The sequence below is a fragment of the Phallusia mammillata genome, chromosome 7, assembly GCF_965637545.1.
Source record: "Phallusia mammillata chromosome 7, kaPhaMamm4.hap1.1, whole genome shotgun sequence".
NCBI classification, from domain to species: domain Eukaryota; kingdom Metazoa; phylum Chordata; class Ascidiacea; order Phlebobranchia; family Ascidiidae; genus Phallusia; species Phallusia mammillata.
The window spans coordinates 21,567,860-21,590,243 of NC_137258.1; the positions used below are offsets into that span (position 1 = coordinate 21,567,860).

General features: G+C 37.0%; 6 protein-coding genes across 6 annotated transcripts; 4 read left to right on the forward strand and 2 right to left on the reverse strand.

The window, feature by feature from the left end:
- The first annotated feature begins 60 nt into the window (after positions 1 to 60).
- Positions 61 to 3,331, forward strand: LOC145237482 (checkpoint protein HUS1-like). The gene is made up of 7 exons (XM_080100357.1): positions 61 to 228; positions 290 to 417; positions 1,088 to 1,264; positions 1,657 to 1,794; positions 2,114 to 2,229; positions 2,955 to 3,112; positions 3,191 to 3,331. The coding sequence occupies exons 1-7, from the start codon at positions 177 to 179 to the stop codon at positions 3,274 to 3,276; spliced, it is 855 nt and encodes a 284-aa protein (XP_079956483.1). The 5' UTR covers positions 61 to 176; the 3' UTR covers positions 3,277 to 3,331.
- A 31-nt stretch (positions 3,332 to 3,362) lies between these two features.
- On the reverse strand, positions 3,363 to 4,796 carry LOC145237481 (uncharacterized). The gene has a single exon (XM_080100356.1). The coding sequence runs from the start codon at positions 4,696 to 4,698 to the stop codon at positions 3,736 to 3,738; it is 963 nt and encodes a 320-aa protein (XP_079956482.1). The 5' UTR covers positions 4,699 to 4,796; the 3' UTR covers positions 3,363 to 3,735.
- A 4,487-nt stretch (positions 4,797 to 9,283) lies between these two features.
- Positions 9,284 to 13,498, forward strand: LOC145238858 (chemokine-like protein TAFA-2). Its single transcript, XM_080102133.1, has 3 exons — positions 9,284 to 9,393; positions 11,608 to 11,757; positions 12,716 to 13,498. The coding sequence occupies exons 1-3, from the start codon at positions 9,309 to 9,311 to the stop codon at positions 12,991 to 12,993; spliced, it is 513 nt and encodes a 170-aa protein (XP_079958259.1). The 5' UTR covers positions 9,284 to 9,308; the 3' UTR covers positions 12,994 to 13,498.
- A 460-nt stretch (positions 13,499 to 13,958) lies between these two features.
- Positions 13,959 to 16,365, forward strand: LOC145239081 (pancreatic secretory granule membrane major glycoprotein GP2-like). The gene is made up of 7 exons (XM_080102367.1): positions 13,959 to 13,980; positions 14,279 to 14,323; positions 14,466 to 14,662; positions 15,017 to 15,157; positions 15,222 to 15,338; positions 15,845 to 15,978; positions 16,143 to 16,365. The coding sequence occupies exons 1-7, from the start codon at positions 13,959 to 13,961 to the stop codon at positions 16,363 to 16,365; spliced, it is 879 nt and encodes a 292-aa protein (XP_079958493.1).
- Positions 16,366 to 17,382: 1,017 nt separating this feature from the next.
- On the reverse strand, positions 17,383 to 19,998 carry LOC145238859 (coiled-coil domain-containing protein 12-like). The gene is made up of 3 exons (XM_080102134.1): positions 19,669 to 19,998; positions 18,525 to 18,794; positions 17,383 to 18,098 (listed from the first exon to the last, which is right to left on the reverse strand). The coding sequence occupies exons 1-2, from the start codon at positions 19,900 to 19,902 to the stop codon at positions 18,546 to 18,548; spliced, it is 483 nt and encodes a 160-aa protein (XP_079958260.1). The 5' UTR covers positions 19,903 to 19,998; the 3' UTR covers positions 17,383 to 18,098; positions 18,525 to 18,545.
- Positions 19,999 to 20,223: 225 nt separating this feature from the next.
- Positions 20,224 to 22,337, forward strand: LOC145239689 (eukaryotic translation initiation factor 3 subunit K-like). The gene is made up of 6 exons (XM_080103073.1): positions 20,224 to 20,404; positions 20,509 to 20,607; positions 20,870 to 21,065; positions 21,452 to 21,518; positions 21,585 to 21,788; positions 22,178 to 22,337. The coding sequence occupies exons 1-6, from the start codon at positions 20,352 to 20,354 to the stop codon at positions 22,213 to 22,215; spliced, it is 657 nt and encodes a 218-aa protein (XP_079959199.1). The 5' UTR covers positions 20,224 to 20,351; the 3' UTR covers positions 22,216 to 22,337.
- The last annotated feature ends 47 nt before the right edge of the window (positions 22,338 to 22,384 follow it).

Sequence of the window (22,384 nt, forward strand, 5' to 3'; positions counted from 1 at the left end):
ACTGCAACACGCTCTGGCAATGAAAGAAAAATATTTCTACAAGTCTCCATTCGACATATTGACGCATATATTTGTTTCTCAACTTCGGTGTTTCCCCGCATAAATTTCCCGCGTTGTGGGAAAATTTATGGAAACATCAACAAAACCAAAAATATTTGAGTTTTCATTCCAGCAAAATGCGATTTAGAGCAAAGGTAGTCAGCATTGACTGTATCCATCATTTCACAAGTAAGGATTTTATTCATATTTGTCACAAAGTAGATATGTTTTTATTATGTTTTATGTTTAGATGTTGTGAATACAATCAGCAAACTGCTAAAGAAATGCACACTACGGTTGACTCTGGACAAAATGTATTTCATTCTCCCAGACCAAGTGTCTAATGGTGGTGTTAGCATGTGGTGTGAACTAAAACAGGTAAGGTTTTGTAGTACAAATGTGTTTATTATCCACAAAAATTTATGTCCTCTTTTGATATTGAGCTGCAAATTCGACAAATGCATGATACTTGTGCATAGTTTTGAACTATAAAAACGTAATACAGTGAGATAAAGGTGAAACAACTATTCTTGTCCTTAAATATCCTAATTAATTGTTTTCTTTTTAAGATAATTCTGCAATTGTTGCACACATTTTTCTGTGATGTAATTCCATAAGTTGGATATTGGATACGTCAGGGGTGTGCAACCTGCGGCCCGCGGGCCAAATGCGGCCCTTGATTAAAGGTTGTGCGGCCCGCAGTGACGCTTAGATTTCAAATGTCCTGGCAAACGAGTTTAACTAATATATATTTTTGAGCAGATTAATGCGCCCGGTACTATTTTTTGTGACCTGACAAAATGTGACTAGAATCAAATGGGAATTTACTTGTAGTTAAGCATATTTGGTAGTCAACAAAGGGAAATCACCTTGTGTTATACACAGGTGCGGCCCGCGATCTAATTTTGACAACTATATTCGGCCCCACAGTAACATAGGTTGCACACCCCTGGGATACGTAGTTCAATTACGTAGAACATTCGATCTTAAGATTCAAGAAACAGAGATGCACTAGTATATATTAAAAACAAACTCTTCCATTCTTTAGGCCAACTTCTTTGATGAATACCAAATGGATGGAGCATCGAAAGAACACAATGAAATTTATCTTGAAATTGTTGCAGAAAATATTTGCAGAGCACTCAAATCTGCACAGAATGCCAAGTCACTAAAAATCAAGTTGACCAAAAAACAGACACCATGTTTAACATTCGAAGTGGAACTGGTATGCTGATTATTTTCATCTTTGTCTGGCAGACAAGCCTGAATGCGTTATGCTCACAATGAGTCCTCCCCGTTAAGCTGCCTGTGTTATTGCAAGTCTGTTAAATCACTTGTTAATTGATTTTTAAAGGACTTGGTGACTATAATTCAGTTTAAATAATCAGGTTCCACAGGATATACACCCATAGCCTTATGAACACAAGGATGAAGTATTTGACTTAGGAATATTCGAAATTTTTATATTAAACTAGTTCCCATTGGCCATTTTAAAAATAAAATTTGCCACCTACTTCTAGAACACCATCTATTCCTAAGCTTAACTTTTATTGTAATTTAAACAAAACATTTTTTGCGTACTTTGTATGCTTACATGTAAACCTACTATTCTAACAGCCTTCCATTGCAAGCAATTCTCGCTTAGTAACACATGACATACCAGTGTCTGTAATACCAAGAAGACTGTGGGGGGAATATGAAGAACAAGAGATGCCTGATTTTCATGTCAGCATTTGCATGCCACCAATGAAAACAGTAAGTTAGTGTAAGGTAGGGTAACTTATCTAAATATGATTTATATATGAGTGTGCCGTGATCGCTGGTCTGCATAAGCACTTCAGCGCTGTTCCCAGTTATGAATTTGTGTGCATCTTAACTATATCTAAAACTGTAATCGTTTTTTCTCAAATCATGGAAATATATATGAAGAACATCTTTTTTTACTTTTGTCTTAAGACAAAGCATCAAATTTCTAAATCATTACCATCACTGACAACAATAAGTCAACATGTAAAATAAAGAGAAAGTTTGGATCATTGTCCGACATGTTTCTAATCTCCCTAATAATTTTCAGTTGAAAAACATCGCAGAAAGATTGAAGAATTTAAGCACATATTTGACGATAGCAGCAAATCAAGATGGAGACATGACAATGAAAGTTGAAACTGAATTAGTGTCAGCCACAACAAGGTGACATGGTCACAAGTTAGTTGGTTGAAATAAGTTAACAAAAAATATGTTCTTGTACCCCACAATGTACAAGCACTGCTAAAAATGTTCCATGTCCAAGCAATGTCTGCCAAAAGTTACTTGCTTGTACATTTGCAGGACATAAGAAAATCTTTGCTGTGAAATCAATCGTGCTAAAAGTTGGTGTATGCCCATTGTCCAAAAAATTCAAATTTTGTTTTTTGGATTTGTGGGTATTAGGACAAACCTTAAGTCAGGGGTGTCCAAAGTGCGGCCCGCGGGCCAAATGCTGCCCGTGACGGCATTTCAAGTGGCCCGCAGCGGTTGTTTCAAATTTTCTTTCGTATGGCCCGCAAACATTTAAAGTAAGGTTTTGGGTTGAGGTGACTTGTGACTTCACGCAAAGCTTCGCCATAGAACTACAATTACTAATAAAAAGAAAGTATCTGGTGCTGACGCAACAAAAACCAAAAATTTTCGTTCATGCCGTGTATTTTGTGTACTAATTGTCCAGTTAAAAAGTTTGCTTTGGCCCGCGGTTGTCTGCATCGTTGGCCCGAGGTTGTCTGCACCTGATAAAAATTGGCCCCTATTACAAAAAGTTTGGACACCCCTGCCTTAAGTTCATTATTACAAAAATAAGACATGCATTATTAATCAAAACTAGTTGTATTTTCTTGTGACTTTGAACTTTTGTCATGGTAATTGTCCTATTTTGCTGCCAGGTTTCAACATTTGGAAGTACCTCCTGTTACAAGCACTGACGAAGAAACACAATCGAAAGACTGGCCCCAAAATGAATTCGCCTCAGCTAGGGTTGATATAAGAAAATTCCTACAGTTTCTGGCAGGCCAGCAAATTAATCCATACAAAGTTATATGCAGTAAGTGTTTTGATGGTGTTGCTGAATTGTAGAAAAATATGTATTCATTAAAACATGAAAACAACATTTTCATTGCAGATATTGTTCATGAAACTGCCTTGCATTTTTTTCTGATTCATGATGATATATCACTGCAGTATTTCATACCTACAGTAGCAGTTTGAAAGAAATTTATTGTTTACCGTTCTTTTTTGTCAATAAAACTATTTCTGTCCGACATTTTATGTCATCATGAAATTTGATGCAGAAGTATAATTTTCTGTGAGACTTTCTCTTTTTATTGGCAAGAACAAGAAAGAAATTCGGTACACAACTTGCATGGTTGTCTTGAAAATAACAGAACAAGATAGTACAAAAACAGTTACAACAGAATAATGCCACTTACATAATTGGCAGACCATGAAGAGAAGACAACAACCACACGCTACCTTGTTTAGCTTTAGAAAGTAATATTAACCAGATCTATAAACAAGGGAATCCAATGAGGTGCTACATAATTTGACAAACAAAATTCATACAGTTCTGCCCCAATCCTATTATTGCAGCTTAATTAAACATTCGGTTACTGAATGGCGAAAGAAAAAGTTTTGTACACTATGTACAAGAAACCAACAGATCAGGTTTTACTTATCCTTCTCCAGGTCAAATTTTATTGACGTGTTTCTGAAACATAAATACGAAAGAAACTTGTCTGTTTTAGGCACCATATTGAAAACAGATGTAGGTAACGACTTTCTATTTGATCTTCGAAGGCCTGTTTCACCATTGGTTTGAAGCACATCCGATGGGTTGTGGGGATCTGATTCGCTTGACAATGCTCTAACTGGTCTTACATAATTACTCTGAGAAGCAGAGCCGCTTGACATGTTTCTCAAGCTTCGTCTTGCTTTTGGTGCCTCGTCCTTACCATCTGAGAGCACTGATTGCTTTTGTCTGTGCATTTTAACAGGACTATTGCTTCTTGTTCTGGGTGGCGAACAGTTTGATGCAAATTTTCTCTGCGCCCTTACCCTATAAAATGAACTCTCTTGCCCTCCTTCATCTGAAACATATGCTTCCTCACTAGAAAACAAATTCTTTCTTGTAAGTTTTCTTGCTTTTACAACCGGTTGTTTTAACCTGCTTTGTTCCTCCATTGATTCCAGATTTACATGACAGTGGTTTTGTGTGTCGCTAATAATTTGGTCATATTTTGACCTACTATCTGGAGTCATATTAGGGTCAAAAATGCCGTGTTCTTCGAGAAGTTTTGATTGAAGGCGAGTTAATCTCAATTCAAAGTTTTCTTCGGGCCTCATAGGTTTCCTTTTGATGTCCTTTGATTTATTTATTTGTCTTTTATTACTTGACGCAGGCTTTGGTTTAATTTCAGTATCACTGATGTCTGATAAGTCGTCAGAACAATTACCGTCATCTTGTTCAGTAGATGAACTGTGTTTGACACTTCTTAAGTTGAGTTTCTTTGCGGGTGACTCATGCAAGGAGCGGAGTAAAGCTTTTTGTATTTGATTTTCTTCCACCCAATGCAAATGGTCTTCGCCATAATTGACAATTTTACGAGTACGTTTAGGCCTATGCGATGCCATGCTTAAAAAGTAAACCAAAAATGTTACGTTACTTCAGCAGTACCATAGCACCAGTTTAGTACACTTTTGCAAAGGAAAACATCTGTATTTTACACTGCATTGTCATAGGCCTACCATACATCCTCTTTTTGGAGGACATGTTCTCCTTTTTAACAAAAAAACAAGTTGTCCTCCGAGGACAAGAAAAAGTGCCCAAATGTCCTCCTTTTGAATGAATTTCTGATTTATCAAATATAAATGTGACAATTATGCCTTTAAAAACAGCCAAATATACATCTTCAGCTAACTTTTTAAAGAATAAAGGTAGATTTTACATTTTTTGAAAATACAAGCTTATTTTAGTGTTGTGATGTGCTAAACGTTAAACTTTATGCAAACTATTCGATACCGTCTAATTTCTCAGGCTTTTATTTTTGGGGCCCTTGAAGTATTTTTTCATGTTCTTTTGAACAATGAGTCCTCCTTCATGGGGATGGAAATATGGTAGGCCTAATTGTCATGTATTAAAATGTAAAATATTTGCAATAAATACTCATTCCTATACCTACACTGTTCTTAGTTAAGATGGTTTGGTTTAAAGAAAAAATATTGGCAACGGTAAATACAAAATATCTATATGCACAAACACATTTTCTATTAACGTTTATAACAATATTTAAACGTTGACGTAAATTACAAGCAAGCAAACTGCAAACCTTAATTCGATAATCTCATTATCCTATTGGTGACAGTGTCTTTCTGATCACAAATTTAAACTAATATGTTATTTTATTTAAAAATACAACCTACAGTGTTTAAACAGAATTAATAACAAGAAAACAACACGTCTTGTTTTAGTTTTTCGCACGTCCTCAATCCTACAGAAGTCGTCACTTGTCGGCGCCAATGGGCCAAGGTGAATTTGATGCAATCGTGGAAATCAACTTGGTAAAAAACTTACTATTTGCTAGTCTGCCTTATGTTCAGGGAGTCGAACCGCTTGTCATACGGGTTCAGGTTCGGTTCGGGTTCACTTCGTTTTGTTTTTAAGGGTTCGGGTTCGGTTCAGGTTTTTAAAAATGTATATTTTCGGGTTCGGGTTTTGTTCCGGTTTGGGCAAATTATCCGGTCCGGACCGGTTAGCGCTTTTTAAACCGGTTTAAATTCTCATTCGTTTTAATTGAATCTTACTGATCATCTACTTGTCCTTATCAAGCGCCAAAAGATTTTTGACCGTGCAATGTTATTTTTGACACGCCCTATAAGTGTTATCTCGCGTATTCTTAAGTGCGCGGTTTTGGAAAAAATCACAAAATATAAAACAGACTGCATTTTTTTACTGGTTCGGTTCCGGTTCGGGTCCAACGCCAAACAAAATATAGGGTTCAACTCCGGTTCGGGTTTTTAGAAAATCGTAATTAGCGGTTCGGGTTCGGTTCGGGTTTAATGAAATTAACCGCTCAAACCGGTTCGCGGGTTCGGGTTCAGTTCCGGTTCGACTCCCTGCTTATGTTACTTCGCGATTTTTCAACACTTTCAGCCGTAAACACCAAGAAAATACAGCCTAATGTTAAGAATTAGGCCTATTTATTGAAAATTTATCTCCAGTTTTAAGGGTTTTGAGTCAATGTGTGAGTTTTTACAGTGTTAATCTTGACCGTATTAAAATACTTGATGTTTGTCGTGCGCACAATCACCTAGGAAGAAAAATCGATAACTACATACGACAGCGGATTATATCCGTAACAACGTGTCATATTTACCTTCAAATCCAGGCACCTTTTATTTTCCGATACCACAGAGGGATAGAAGACGTCTCCTGGCACAAACCCTGGGCCCGGCGACCCTTTCTTCTGCAACATTAATAATTAATGGTCAATCAAAGATGAGAGCTTAACCCGAAATCGAAAACCTATCCGAGAATCTGAAAAAAAGCTTTAATTTCGTAATGTCGTTGCAGATTGATGAATGTCCTCTCTTTTACAAGTCTAGCATTCGAAGTACAATTTACGTTTTGAGCAATGTTGGTGTGCTTTAGAAAATATATTTTGAAGATTACGCAGGTGAATATAGAAAGTTGATGGGTAATTGGCAAATCTATATAGCGATATCGAAAATCAATTATTTTGGTTTGCAATCAAAGCTTAGCTGCCGACGTCACTCAAATTGATGGTGCAAAAATGTTTTTTTCTGTTCGCTAATAAGCCAATTGAAATTGTCTGGGCCAGGAATAGCTTTAATTATAATCTCTCGTCTCAAGCTATTTTCAGATGAATTTTTATTCATGTGAATGAAATTACAGATGTTAATTCGGGTTTTATGTCAGTGGTGCAGAATTTACAACGAAAATTGCTGTAGCCTACTACAAGGAAGCACGACTTTTTACTATACTTTTGCCGCACTACAGTTATAGTCAGGGAGTCAATTAGGGCCATCGGTACCCCAAAATAAGGACAACCGAAAAATTAAATTTTCATTAGCACAAGTCAAAATAAGCACTTTAAGTCAAAAACAAGGACATTTCTTAGAAATATGGCATTAAATTTTTCCAAGACATTGTCCTTCAATGCAAAAATTTTAGAAATAAGGACGGTATGGTAACCCTGGATACAGTTCTTGCTAAACTAACGGCTGTGAATGTGTTCATATAGCAGTTTAGGTGTGTTCCGCGCAGAGTTGTAAATCAGGCCGGGCATTTCGGGTCGGGTTGGGGCCGATCAGTACGGGCTTTAGTTTTGCCAAAAGCGGCCTAAATTCGGGCCTGGCTTAATTTACACTTGCATTTTTTTTGCCACATTTCACCAACTTTCGGGCATCATTTGGGGTTTCATAGCTTGTATTTTTATGTAATTCAAAAAAATGTATGATGGTATACGAATAACAAAATATTGTCGCTTTGTTTTGACCTATATTTAGGCCCAGTGTAACTTTTTCAGAATGCATTTTTTTGATAACATACACTTGTGAGAATTTATTTTCTGACATTTCCCTGGTTTTATATGGAATTAGCCTACTTTAGAGCAGTGCTTTTTAGAGCAGAGCCGGTGTGCACGGTGTACCCTAGGGTGCGCCAGTACGAAAAGGTGTACAAGGGTGCATCACAAACTTTTAATGAACCATTAATATTTGACCTTCAGGGTATTAGAAAAAAGATGTAGGTTTTAACTGATGTATAAATGAACCTCTGTATTTAAAAAAAAAATGTTGATGTCTGACACCTTCAGTGTGATTGACGTATATCTACTTCAAAAGACGTTTTGCACACAGTGCGGATAGACATTAATTTACGTCAAAAGTTTTTGATCAAAAATGGTTACGTCAAAAGTTTTGATTTTAAGTAAACAGGGTGCATGAGTTCGTCACATCAACTTTAGGGGTTCACCAAACCAAAAAAAGTTGCACTGCTCTAGAGCATTGAAATGTCATCCATTGGTTGTTGATGTTTGACTTGCGACGGTTCGTGCTCGTATACGATTTAATGAATTCAGTTTTCAATAACACTCAAATGGTGATCAATACACATTTAGCATTGCATAAATCTGCATCAAAAACCGGCCGCGCAGAGCTTAGAGAAAACACTTAGGTATTTTCCTTTGGGAAATCTATACCGCCGCCGTAAGACAAAACAAACAGTGCGCAATGCCAGGACGACGTCCGGTATTAACCTTTCACAGTAGACGTTGATGTCAATTTATTATAGCGACCTCAAGTGCTCCCATGGGACTTAGATGTCCGAGAAAGTCTTAATTGACAGTAAACTGGAAACGGCACCTCGCCGTGTCGCTAATCGAAAAGGTAATGGCATGTGAAGCGGTTAAATGTTGTAAGCTCGGCGCCCGAGACTGGTTCTACAGACGTGACTCCTTAAACAGTACTTTGTGTATGGAAAAACGTCGGTGCCCGCTGCATGTGTATGTATATATTAGGAAAGTGTTACTATAGTGAATGCGTTAAGACGAACATAAATTTATATCTGGGATCAGCCCTGAAGCGTTTATGCAGACCAGCGATCACGGCATACTCATACGTAAATCACAGTACGCCGTATAGTAAATACCAAACGTTATGTAAAAGAGCATCAACGGTAAGTGTAATATGCTTGCGCAAAAACCAGTTAGGTTTTTGGTGAGACGGCTAAAAGTTTTTTTTTTTCAGTTTAAAAGTTTTTAGTGCACAGATATTCACCGGACAAATCCAAATGTTGGTTCGATACAGTAGAATAGTAGAATAGTAGAATAGTAGAATAGATAGTAAACGAAATAGATCCCGTTAGCCGTGATATGAAAAATGACTTATTTAATGTCGTATTTTTTTCATATTGTTTATTGGACGATATTTTGTTGTATATCGGCTGCGTGAACTTTATTTTAGGACTAATTTTCCGTTGATTTAACGTTTTTGTTAATTTGAAAAGACAAATTTGAATTGTAGCGAAAATGACTATGTTCGTTACTGCGTTATTTATATCTACTACTTTTTTGCAATCAATATGTTAAATGCTAAAGTGTATGTATGAAACTTTACAATCTTTTTAGTAGGATTCTACTAACAAGATACATAAGGATTAGCGCCACTTACGCAACAGTCTTGCTTTTTTACAGAAATCTGTAGAAGCAGGTGTAAATTTTAAAATGATGGGTTCTATGCTTTGCTCTCTTTTGATATTCCTGTGCATGACCGTTTTCTCAAGAGCAGCATCGTTGGTTAACCAACAAGGTAAGAAATTTAAAGTTGATGTTGTAAGCATATTGGGCAGGGGTTCCCAACTGGGGTGCCAATTGCAATGTTCAGGGGTGCCGCGAGATATTGATATTGCAATACTGCGACCCACTGCGACCCACTGCGACCCATTTTTTACTTTAACTTTCACCCGTTAAGTGCGGAAATTATTTCTAACCGAGTTTCAGTGTGTATTAAGTTTCGCGTCTCGCAATTTTCCCAGCTCCATTCTGGAGAGTCGCTCCGTGGGGAAGTCGCTGACGGTAAGTTTATACTTCGCGGTAAGCTTTGCTTTTTCGCTCAGGAAAAAAACAGTGAAAGAGATTTCGACTCGTTGCGTTTCTTTCCATAAACAAGTTGTAGTAGCAAAACGATGGAAAATTTAAGCGCAACGATGGAAATTTTTAGCTTATGCACTAGCAGATACCTCTCGGCGCGCATGAAAATTGCAAATTAATATCTTTGCGTATAGGAAAGAAAGCTATTGTGCTTTTGTTGCAGTTTTCCTTGTCATGCCTATGTGAAAGTGGATTTTCCGTATCAACGAACATAAAAACTAAAAAAAACGAGAACGAGAACTTATAGTCGAGGAAGAAATGCGGGTGGTTTTATCGAATGTGCCTTCACACATTAAGCGACTTTGTGCAAGAAGCCAAGCCCAAATTTCACACTGATTTTGAATAAATACATTTATTTGCACGCGCTATACTGTACAACTCATTCTGTGTTGTTTCATACAGTTATTTGAAATACAGAAACCTCATAAAATTGATCCAGTTTGGCCAGGGTGCCGCAAACCATTTATCTCTTTGATAGGGTGCCGCAAGGTCAAAAACGTTGGGAACCACTGATATAGGCAGGGTTGCCATACCGTCCTTATTTCTAAGATTTGTCCTTATTTTGAAGGGCAATGTCTTAGAAAAGTTTTTTGTTCTTATTTCTAAGAAATGTGCTTATTTTTGACTTGAGTCCTTATTTTATATTATTTCCAACAATTACTAGTCAAATCCCTGCTACAAGTAAAAGTAGACCTGAGCTGTTGTGAGATTCACGAAGTATTTTCTACGTACAAGAAGTTGCTGGAACAGATTGTTCCTGAGCAAAAAAATATGACATGTGATATGTCATGGTACGTATAAATGCAAAGATTTGTTCAAAAACTTTTGTTTCGTTTCGTATGAAAATTGGATTTTTCGATTGTCCTTATTTTTAATTTCAAGTCGATGGCAACCCTGGATATAGGGGATGTTTATAGAGATCGATATGTACTAGTGTATGTCTGTATCGCGGGTATAACTACTGCGAACCAGGGGTAAAGATTTCATGTTATGCATGGTCGTTCTTACCTCATGTGGTTCAAAAACAATCGATAAAATGACAGCTAAACAGGCTAACATCGCTTTTATGCAAAAAAACATACAAAAAGGCAGATTGGTCCCAACTTTTACCAAAACATGTTAGTTTTAGATATGCATCCTAAAGTTATTAGTCGGGTTGGGTTTTTCGGGTCGGGTTCAGGTTGATTGGATCCGACTTCACTCCTAAATTGTGCAGTAATTTTACCACCTTTTGGGCCTTTTTACGTTTGGGTATATTTTACGTTTAGTAGTCAACCTATATATTCCAGTGTCTGAGTGAAAATACGAAACCGCTTATGTTTCTGCAGCATGAATCAAACACCCCCAAACAAAACAAGAAAATGCAATATAAATCAATATCCATAAAAAGTTAGAATTGAACTTGATACCAAACACTAATGGTGACTTTCTCAGTTTGTAAAGTTATAAAGTCAAAATGTTTTTCATCATTTACTATGTACTTAATACCGCGCGAAATATTTTTCACAGTTTAGTGAGACCAATATATACATGGTTTAATCATAAACATTACTGCCAAGGTACTGGTGTATATAGAATACATCGTTCAGACGTTTCGACAATCTCTGTTGTCATCACCAGGCACAGTACCTTGGCAGTAATGTTTATGATTAAATTACTTTCCGGGTATAGTGTTCCTAAATATATACACGACTTTGAGATTAAAGCACGATAAAAAACTACTGATTTGTAGCAACGGGAATTGCATTACGTAATCATTATTAGGAAACCCACGTGCAAAAATGAAGCATTTACCGAGCCACATGGCGTAGCATTTAACGTGGCGCCTTAATAGCGTCTAAAATCAATCTAACTCCGCCCAAATTCTTCGCAGGTGTCGAGGCCGAGAAATGCGAGGTTCTCAGTGTCGTTATGGCGGAAAATCAATACCAGGAGACAGAAAACTACCAGCGCACTGTTCGCTGCGTCTGCCCCGCTGGAAAACTGGCTGGCACACATCGAGAGAATCCAGCTTGTGTCCCAGGTATTTCAGTTAGCATTTTCCTTGTAGGGAGTTTGCCTTTTATAATTATAATACTTGTGTCAATTTCTGACCAAAAACGGTTTTTAATAGCAATGGTAGAGTTGATTGGGGCATATTTTTGCTTGGTGAAAGAAAACACTCGAACTATTACCAATTAAGTTAGTTGAGCGCAAAAAAACACACAATTTGTGGATGTTGGCTAAACGCGTTGCAGTCACACTGTCACTACATAACATTGTAAAAACAGGATAGTTCAATCATCCCTATATATAGTCAGTGGCAGGTTTTTTTAAGGTTTGGTTTGGGTGACCGCCAAGTAGTTTTAAGAGACCGCAAGTGTTTCATTTAAATACCAAAAAATAGCCATATCCAAATTTTGGGAAACCGCTGGAGAAATTTGGGGGACCGTTTCGGAAAACACCTTAAAAAAAACACTGGTCAGTGGTGGGATTTAGCCGGTTCGCACCGGTTCTATAGAACCGTCTCACCAAATTTTATGAGATCAGCGAACCGGTTTGCATCACTGATTACTGTCAATGGACTTTTTGTAACAGAACCGGCTGAAAAACTTGACTTTCGTGATAGAACCGACTGACAAAATAAATTGAATCCTACCACTGTATACAGTTCAAATTAAACCGTAAATATAACCATAGCAAAATAATTGCACACAAAGCAGCAAATACTTAAACAACCTTCGGACGTTCAGTGCAAGGTTGGATCAATACGTTGCAACTAGTTCATAACTACACATGACGTCATGCGTCGGGATATCACAAGAAAGTGAGTTTACGCTCTTTAACACGCGGGGTTCCCCGGCCTCGCTTAGCACGACCCCGTTTTAATTATCCCCTCAAATTGAGCATTCCTAAATTATATTTTATATCAGCAGGACCGACAATATAAAATTAGTACGCAACTGTTAATTTGTACATTAACGCAGATCGCTTTTGTTTAGAATTCATCATAAAAGGCAGTCTTTGGTGTGAAATGCAGCCGTGCCTTCAAAACGAAACCTGTACCGTTCTAGCAACACCAAGCGGATGGCTATGCACGCTCGACGAAACGACAAAACGAACCGTTGTGAAAATGGACCCACTTACGGACTTCGAGGTGTCGACAGATCGGCCGCCTGACGATGCTACGTATGACGTCACGCTTCCATTTGTATCCTCACCGTTTGATGACGTCACACTTCCTGTTACGTCAACGCGTGGCCTTGAAGAGGAAACGTAATGGAGGGAAAAGATTAGAAAATAGAAAGAATGTACGAAGGAGAGCAGGGAAAGTTCTCAGAAAAAAGCACGAACTTTTCTGGAAGCTGAAACCGATTTCAGCCCGAAATAGAATTTGATACGCAGCAGGCTTTACGTTGTCAATATATCGACAGTTTATTTGGAAAACAAGATCTTCAAAATATGTATCGAACTGCAGATAGTGCACACTGTTTCGAACTATAAGGTCTCATCAGTGCAGCTGGTGACGAGAGATCGGCCGTATTGGCTAGTGTAGATCGAAACAGTGTTTGCAGCTTATTATTTATTGGCTCGATGCTTTTCCATGTATCGAACTGTTTAGTAGATTACAACATATTTTGACATATTTTTTTCTTAATGTTTTGTCTTTTCCATTGATTGAAAACATCTAACAGACGTTATTACTTGCATAACCGATCCGACAGAAACAAATATAAACTATATTACGCGACCATTTATGCTGTTTTTATACAATAAACTTGAAGACAAAAATGAGTGTAATTTCAATCTTTTTGTAGTAACTCATTTATCCCAGGGTATTTGAAAACTAACCACAGCCTTAGCCGCTAACCCCTAACTGGTGAAACACTGTGAAGTGATAAGTGTTTGCTGTTTGTAAATAATAAGTAAGTCATGTCGATGCTATTGAGAATAAGATACCACTTTGAAAACATGAAAGTAGGTGAGTAGGCGCATAGTTTTCGATTCAGGGAGTTTATAAACATTGGCAGACAAAACGTTGCTCCACAAAAACTGATCTAATATTATTCTTTCGCTACCAACTTGAAGATTCAGACCATAAAATCCACTCATATACGAGTCAAAGGGAGTTATTTTTTGCTTTAAGAGTTCAACTTCAATGCGTAACAAAATTGAGTCATTATTTTCTTTGTACACGGATACCGCTGCGGTTAATATTTGTTTTTAGTCGTGATTCGAATCATGATGGCTTCTATTGTGCGAAAAAGTAAAACGACAAATTTCGTGACCGCAACTTAGAAGAATCAAAATGTTTTTCTCGAAGTTTCGAAAGGTACAACATCAAGGAAAGGCGTTTAAAAGCCGAGGCAGTCTGCAAAACAGAGTTGATTTCGTTGGGCTACAAGCAAAGAATATGAAAAGTTCTGCAATTTTTCAATGTTTATTGCCACTGTTGCTATTTTCATTGGGTAAGGCTTTTATCCGATTTTTTATGCCTTTTGCTTAAGTTCGTAAGAATATCTCTAGAAAAACGTTGCTATTTTTTTTCGTTTTTGCCTTTTTAGATGTTGTTTTGGGAGATGTGGTTTCAAACAACAAGGAAAATTTAGGTAAGTTTATTCTTATCTTAAATTGTGCACATATATAAGCAATTGCTGCCAGGCATAATATCAAGTTTGTAGAGCTCTTCTGGCAAATGTAAAATTAAATTGTACACTTTTTAACTTTTGGTAAAAAAGCGTTTTTTAACAGATCCTATAACAATTGAATGCGAAGCCAGCAAGATGACGTTAACAATTCCCACTTATTACGTCACAAGTCGGGGCGGATCCTTGTCGACGATTCATCTACTAAACAACAGTTGCAAACCGGAAATAAATGATGACGACACGGCTTTTGTTTTCGTCATAAGCGGAGATTTGTCGAACAAATGTGGAAACCGATTACAGGTTTGTTCTTGGGCATGAAAGCATTTTTGCCAGGACGGCGGTTTTCCCGCCCAATTGGGCTGGTTTCTGACATCCAATTGCGGTTGACATCACCAGTTTGGCAATTGCCAGCAGTTAAATGAAGTTATAACTGGTCTCAATTTGGGTTTTTTGATTTACTTCGCAGTTGTGGTTAAACAGCGGAATGTCGTTTTCTGAGAATTTTCTGGAAAAGTGGGTCGTTTATGTCGTTTTAGATATATAAGTCGGGCGCGGCTTTTTGGGTCGGGTTTCGGAAATAAAATTTTTAACACAATTTTAGCTTGAACATAGAAATATTGTGTATAAATTAATTCAATACTTTTTGCTTGGCAGAAAAACAGCACTCATGCTATTTACACCAATGAGGTTCACACATATCTTCACACTCAACAGCATATAGTCACCGGTCCGACCTTCTACATCCCGTTCGAATGTGTTCTGCCTATAACCAACTATGTATCGTTAAGCTACAAGGTACAGTAGCACAAAAAATGAAGACCCTAATTTAGAAGAAACATGATTTGAATATTTTCTTCAGGCAATAGTTGAATCAAAGAAAGTTCTATCTCGACCCGGCCGTGGGGAGTTCCCCTTGACGATGAAGTTGTTCGAAACTGATCAATTCCTTTCACCTGAAACGGATACTACGTTTACGGTGGGGGCATTTTTCTTTGTAAACAAAAGCGAATAGTTTGGTACTTAAAAAAATGCCGTTAAGCTATACTACTTTTTCAATTATCCGTGTAATTTTGGACCTGGGCTATTTTTCAAAAAAATCCGATCAAATAACCAAAATAACCGAATAAATTCGTATATTAGACCGACGTTCAGCTTGTCTTCAACACAGAAAACAGTTATTTTGCGTTTAAAGTAGTCTTTTTAACAAAAAAACGTTCAGACTCTGAAAGTGGTATATGTTTCATAAAGGCATGTCAAAAACTCGGCACGAATTCCCTTTTTCTGAAACCAAGCCAAAATTAGGCCTGAAAGTTTGTGAAAATTGGACTATTTGTAAATCCAGGCCCGAATCAAAACCATAATAGTTCAAACTGAAGTCTTAACCCGGTCCTGGTCGGGGTATAGGGAAGACTGGAGAAATAGCTTTCTTTCAAAGTATTTAGAAGATTTGAATACGATACTTGTTTTAAATTGTGTTACCAGACATCCCAGATGCTGTATGTTCAAGTGGAGTTGGACACAGAAGATGAAGATTTAACTGTGGTGCTGGAACGCTGCTTGGCGACACCTAACGACAAACTGGAGGATGACGAACAATATTCCTTAATCCAGAAAAGGTAGACTGCTTAATTTTGGGAAACACTGCGAAAACTGGGAAAAAACAGTTGCCTAAAAATCATAGTCAAATATTTTGCTAATAGCACTCGATATTCTCAACTTAATTAACAACAAAACTTCCAAAAGTTCCCTAATAATTCATGTATCTTTGTGTATTTTGTAGCTGTCCAGTTGCCAATGCGGTATCAGGGTCATTTAAAGTGATTTCGAATGGAGAAGGGCAAAAAGCAAGGCTCCAAGTTCAGGCTTTTACCTTCGTTGAGAAGAATACGGTCTACATTCATTGCCAAACACGCATCTGCCAATCTTCGACAGATCAATGTGTACCGGTACTAACTAACTCATGTATTTCTAGTTCTTTCATAAAGCTCATAACACAATGCTAGGCCGATTTGAGACTTTTTTCCCACGATGAAAGAACGTGTAACGAAACCACCAAGTTTGAAACGACTGCGCAATGTTGAAAGGTTTTTAAAGCGCAAAAGAGCAAAAGGCACAACTTGTGAGTCTCGGCCATACGCGGTTCAGTTTCCCGTCATTAAAAGGCTTTTTCTGACCGAGGCTCACAAGAAATTGACAATTGCGCACTTTGGACAGACAAAACTGTCGAAAAACTTGGTGGAACCAGTCTGAGGGGCCCTAGAATATAGAACCACCCGTGTTGGGGAAAGGGTGTGGGGTTAGAGTTAGAGAGAAAAAACTCTGCTGGGTAGTGTCAGGGGCCAGAAAACTACTGGCAAACAGCCCGAAAGCGTTTTCAATATTGCAACAAAAACGGATAACATTCAGCATCTGTGATTTCAAGTTTTAAACAACTCACGTGAAGGATAATTAGAGTCACCGCCTTACAACTTTCAATGAAAACCGATGTGAATAAAAAGGACACATTTAAGTCATTTTGACTCCAGCTCGGCCACTCCACTTTAGTTGCGAAAGCCGCAGAGTCTGATCTAGTGGTTAGCGCAACCGTATTGAGTTTACAATGTAGCCTAGTGAATGCTGATCCTGTCATCCATGGCTACTTATGTTTTCCTAAGCAAGAAATTAAAACGACTGGTCCAATTCAATTTGCAACTTCCTAACTAATTTAATTAAAGAAATTCAAAGGAACACTATGCACGGACTTGAAAATTCAAAGGACTTCAATAAAACAGACAGCTCGAAGGCGGATAGTGAGCTTAACGCAAGCGTTGGCCGCCCACCGAGGATAAAAATGAAACAAACAGACTGTTCCATTAATAGGGGTTGTTTTGGAAAAACGTTTTTACGCGCGACGATTTGATGAAACCCACCTTTTTATTTGTAGAGTTGCTCTGGAAAAGCAGTAGATAGAAGAAAACGTAGAAGTGAAGCAATCACAACCCAACAGACCATTGGACCACTGTTGAGGTCAAGCGAGCAGCCAAAATCAAGCGGTAATATATTTGACACCGGATTTAAAATCGACCGTTTACTGCCGAAACGTTGAAATTACTCAAATAATTGTAGTAAAGCAGAGCTTCCTGCATTATAGTTAATCAACAAAACATGCTTTTATGATGAAAAATAAATTTGAGCACATTATAAAAGGTATTTTGAAACTTTTTGAAGAAAAGTGCTACTTTTATTGTAGATGAAAAAAAAAACATCATTTTGTGGAAAAAACTCAACAATCCTGGTACCAGCTGTATTCAATTGTTATTTTAAAGTCCACCTTTTGCTTACTTTCTGTAAACGTTGTTTGTTTTATTTCAACATGTAGGCCATTTATCAAACAAACTTGCTAATTCTAAAAAAATAGAAATTTATTTAACCACAAGACCACATTATCTTGCAGCACTTATTTTGGGACTGAGTGCAACCATAGGAATCCTGGCTACCATGTTGCTTGTGGTCACAGCGAAGGGTTTATCTGGTGTCCTCGGAAAACAAGCAACAGCAGATGAAACTTTACCAGTGATGTCTCAAATTTAAGTGACTTGCCAATGCTTGTGTACATTTGTCCAGTTGTAGTTGATCAATAAAAAACATTTTTTGGTCCTCCGTTCGCATTCATGATTGGCAATGTTAATCTAGAGTTGGTTGTGAATGCTTCATGCCCATTACATACTGGGGTTGCAAAACTTGATATCCAAAATACCTGTGCATAAATTATATGTTTTTTTAAAAAATGATTGAAAAATGATGTGAAAAAATACTATGTTACAAGCACTTAAAACAGTTGGGGTATACAGAATAGCAAAGGTGCAGATAAATGGTAATGTACAAGGAATACACTAAAAAATTCATGTTTAACATTTCCAAAATTAACACATTTAAAAAGTGCAATGTTTAATGGTTGCACCAGCAAACCCCTACTATAAAGCTGTGAAGCACACAGGGGATAAAGCAGTGGTTGTGATTTGACTTTCGACAGGCTCACCACTGAACCTGTGTAGCTCAGTTGGCCAACAGTTGCATGAATACTTCTTGCCAAATGCAGGTTGTAAATTGCACACCATTGGCTTAGCACAAAAAAGTGGTTAAACTTGGTCAAAGTTTAAATTCTGAAAAAATTAAAACTTACTAGTTAAATTTTCCAAAATCCTCAATCAGACTCATAGCCACCCTGTGGGCCATCAGGAACTTCGGCAAAATGGGAAGGGTCAGCTTGTGTGGATTCCTTTAATCTCTCCCTTATTAAGTCTGCAATTGCACGCTGTGTTCTTCTTTCAAGTTTGTCCATTTTTGATTTGATATCTCGTTTCAAATCCCAGTCAGGTTTGCGTGGAGCCAAGTTTAACAAATCAACATCATCAGTAACAGTGGGAGTAGCAGTTTGGCCTTCAAGTTGCTCCTATTGTTGGGGCAAGGCAAGAGTTTAGATTTGACTGCACACATTACAATGCACTTGCTAAAATCCCCAAATGCGAATACACCAGATAGCATGGATAAGCAAGGTTTTTTTTAATAATGGTGCTACTTGTTAAATGAAAGTTTCTTGATGATGTATGGTTTGTTGAAAAAAGAACTCAAAAATATATAATTCCAAGCAATGGTACTGACCGGATCAGTTAATCGCATAATTTGTTGAACTGCATAAAAAGCTTGGAAATGGGTTATGCAATTAACCAGATTCATCTGTAGAATGTTTTCTGTGCTATTTTATGTACAAATGCATAAATATATAGAGCATAGTAGAAAAGAGTTACAAATAAAACAAAACATGACCTACTAATGGAACTTGATGGAGCTTTTAACGGTATACTTTTAATGGCCAGTCTACAGAATATGGCAGTTTCTGACGAGATCTCGCACGTGCAGGACCTGTATGTCCCGCATGCGCGCGTGCACAGCCCGTAAATTCGTGTGCAAGACCAATTTCAGCAGGCGCAAAGCAAGCGATAGAGTTTAAGATAGGACAATTAATGCCTTTGATGCAAAATTTCTGCGTGCAACGCTGAAAATTCCGCATGCAAATTTTTGTTTCAAAACTAAATCGCGCGTGCAGCTGCCATACTCTGCAGACCCGTTTAACGGTATACTAATGGACTTAAAATAAATTCTGTCAAAATCTTTTTTCTTAGTGGCCAAACCTATATCTAGCTCAGACGCAAAGCAATTAAAAATTCTGTTTCATTAGAACAAGAGGCCAGTAAAAACAGATTGCATTTGTTTCATATGATATACTATTCATGGTACAAGTATCAATATTAAAATTGAAGCTCTACCTTTATGTGTGCTTCAACATCGCCTGCCTCCGCTTTTTTAACCGGAACTTCTTTAAGATCTTCGGATATTGGTTGATAATTGCGCAGTTTCAACTCTGGTACAGGCAAAGCTTCTTTTTCCGTCGTCTTTGAATCCGCATCTCCCTTTTCCTGGCGTTGTCGCCGAAGTGCTTTCAATTTTTCCCGTCGCTTTTTAGCCTCGTCTTCCATTTTTCCTACTTTTTCATCCCCCATGGTGACTTTGTTCCTAAAAAATACAAAACTACCTCCAAAGACAAGAGCAATTCATAGAAAAATCTCAAATGTGCTAAAATCGTTCACTGGCTCAGTAAAAGTACAACCATGGAAGACATCAAGCGTGACGACTGAATTACCAAAAAATGAATTATTTGTGTACTAATTAACCTTCAAGCTTATACAATTAGAATGCAATAATACAAAAAACAATCGTGTGCATAACTTGGTATTTTTTGCAAATAGACTTCTCAGCAGCAAAATATTATAGTATTTGATTGCTTGTCACATAAAAATAATACGCTTCAACGCGTGTGTTGTTTCATGTCTTATTATTTATTAACCCTTTGGTGAAGGTTTGGATAAATTGGAATCTAACATCTGTTTGTTGAAGTTACATCAAGTTATTAGTACAAACTAATTGCTGTAGAACTGTTTGAAAAAACAAAATGGCCGTAGTAGACTCACACGCAGTTGAGAGCATGCTCAAAGGCATTGACAGGTGAGTAGTAACTTTAATTAAAAAGGGCGAGCATTACTTTTTTGTTGACTAGAAAGTTGCTACATATTGCTATTGACATATATTTAATGAGTGCTGTGTTTTAGGTATAATCCAGAAAACCTCTCACTTCTGGAGCCTTACGTGAGGCGGCAAATTACTGAAAATTTCTATGACAAATCTGCAAATCTTTCTGTTTTGAAACTGTAAGTACCAATACTCTTTATACACTCAGTTAGACAATGTTTAAAGCCCTAGTTTGGTTAACCGTCCAACATTTAAAGGTTGTTATTTTACATTCTTAAGAATAATTTCATTCATGATGATAATAGTTTTTCGAAACTTTTTTTTTTTTGTATAATTTCGTTTTGTGCAACATCAAAGGTCTTTTTGTTATTCAATTAGTTTGGCTTCTTTGAAAATGGTTTCATGTGTACTAGAATTATGTTTTAAAAATTGTTTAAACAGGTACCAATTCAATCCAGCCTTCTACCAACAAGAAGTAGTCACTGGAATTCTCCTTAAAGCTCTTACTGCTCTTCCTGAGCCAGACTTCTCCCTCTGTGAATGTCTCATTGACCAACACCATCATGAAGATGTACATGTCGGCCGATTAATATTTCTCCATCATCTCCTCGAAACCTGTGACTTCAGGATGTTTTGGGTTCGTCGCATGTTTATTTATATTGCATTTTTTTTGTTTTTGCAAACAAGTGGGAGTTGAGTTTAATTGTGCTTGCTGAAAGAAAACATAGCGACACAATTGCACTAAAAACTGAAAAGAATGATATTAAATATGAGTATTTATAGGCCTTGTGTAATTTTTTTATTATTTTGTCGTGTTGTGTTCACAAAACTACGCAAAGTTAGTAAGAATGCACAACATAATATGCATGCAACTAAAAAAATATGTCGGCCCACTGTGACAAAAAACATTGTTTTTTGTGTTTTGTCTGAAAGTCTGCACAAAATAAAAATGTCTGTTTGAAAGGTTGTTTTAAATCTGGTTTAGTTTATGTTCTGGTTCCTTAAAATCTACATTTTTTTCAGAGAGAGGTACAAGCAACGCCTGACTTGATAGCTGGCATGATTGGATTTGAAGAAGCGATTAAAAAATGTAAATAAAAACATGTTAAATATTTCTGCAGTACAAACCATAATCACAAGCATAATTAATTTACAGATATCTGCTACGCTGTATCGATATCCTACCAACATATTAGTCGGACTGATTTGAAAGCTCTTTTAGGAGAACCTAGTGATGAAGAACTTCAGGGCTGGATAAAAATGTTTAACTGGACATGTAAAGATAATGGATTGGTTTTTGTCACAAATCAGGAAGAAATTGTAAAAACAAGGAATATTGTTGATAAAGTGAACTTTGAAAGTAAGTTCCACTGATTTTATTTATAAAAAATATGATTAGGCCTTTTTATTCGAGCACAATATAGGTATACAAAATAATTACACGGTAAACAGATTTTTGTGTAAAATTTAAGGATAACTTTCTTCTTATAACAAGCACAGCTCAAAGTACTCAAAAATCCCCTTCTTTAATTTGCAATTTTTTGTTTTAGTTTTTCATTTTCTTGTATCTTGGGTAAAGTGAATGCTAAATAATAGTTTTGTTAATAGCACAGAAATTAGCTTACAATAACGCTGTAAACTTTTTATCTTCCCTATTTTAATGGTTTAAGTTAAACACTGGCCTATCTCCTTGAACATTTCTTACCTGACTTCTAACTTGCATTATAACACTTTTTACCATTTTTTTAGAAGTTCAAAGTGTGATGAAATCCGGTCTTACGGCGTGATGGAGGTTTTACATCTTGTTTGGGTATCAGGAAAGACACCACATGAGGAATTGTGTGATTGAGTATTTTTGGGAGAAATCTGCCATCGTTTTCGCAGAAATATATGCTTGTATATTGTATAAGTGTGATAATTTTGGTGAGTTTGTAGTTACTATTTTGACAAGCTGGT

Bases quoted from the DNA above. Each gene is read 5' to 3' on its own strand.
- LOC145237482 (XM_080100357.1), top strand. From the start codon at position 177: ATGCGATTTAGAGCAAAGGTAGTCAGCATTGACTGTATCCATCATTTC. The intron at 229-289 runs GTAAGGATTTTA...TTTTATGTTTAG, and splicing joins CTGTATCCATCATTTCACAA to ATGTTGTGAATACAATCAGC. The intron at 418-1,087 runs GTAAGGTTTTGT...TCCATTCTTTAG, and splicing joins TGTGGTGTGAACTAAAACAG to GCCAACTTCTTTGATGAATA.
- LOC145237481 (XM_080100356.1), bottom strand. From the start codon at position 4,698: ATGGCATCGCATAGGCCTAAACGTACTCGTAAAATTGTCAATTATGGC.
- LOC145238858 (XM_080102133.1), top strand. From the start codon at position 9,309: ATGATGGGTTCTATGCTTTGCTCTCTTTTGATATTCCTGTGCATGACC. The intron at 9,394-11,607 runs GTAAGAAATTTA...AATTCTTCGCAG, and splicing joins ATCGTTGGTTAACCAACAAG to GTGTCGAGGCCGAGAAATGC. The intron at 11,758-12,715 runs GTATTTCAGTTA...GCTTTTGTTTAG, and splicing joins GAATCCAGCTTGTGTCCCAG to AATTCATCATAAAAGGCAGT.
- LOC145239081 (XM_080102367.1), top strand. From the start codon at position 13,959: ATGGCTTCTATTGTGCGAAAAA. The intron at 14,663-15,016 runs GTTTGTTCTTGG...TTTGCTTGGCAG, and splicing joins AATGTGGAAACCGATTACAG to AAAAACAGCACTCATGCTAT. The intron at 15,158-15,221 runs GTACAGTAGCAC...TATTTTCTTCAG, and splicing joins ATGTATCGTTAAGCTACAAG to GCAATAGTTGAATCAAAGAA.
- LOC145238859 (XM_080102134.1), bottom strand. From the start codon at position 19,902: ATGGGGGATGAAAAAGTAGGAAAAATGGAAGACGAGGCTAAAAAGCGA. The intron at 18,795-19,668 runs GTAGAGCTTCAA...CCCCAACAATAG, and splicing joins ATGTTGAAGCACACATAAAG to GAGCAACTTGAAGGCCAAAC.
- LOC145239689 (XM_080103073.1), top strand. From the start codon at position 20,352: ATGGCCGTAGTAGACTCACACGCAGTTGAGAGCATGCTCAAAGGCATT. The intron at 20,405-20,508 runs GTGAGTAGTAAC...GCTGTGTTTTAG, and splicing joins ATGCTCAAAGGCATTGACAG to GTATAATCCAGAAAACCTCT. The intron at 21,066-21,451 runs GTTCGTCGCATG...CATTTTTTTCAG, and splicing joins GTGACTTCAGGATGTTTTGG to AGAGAGGTACAAGCAACGCC.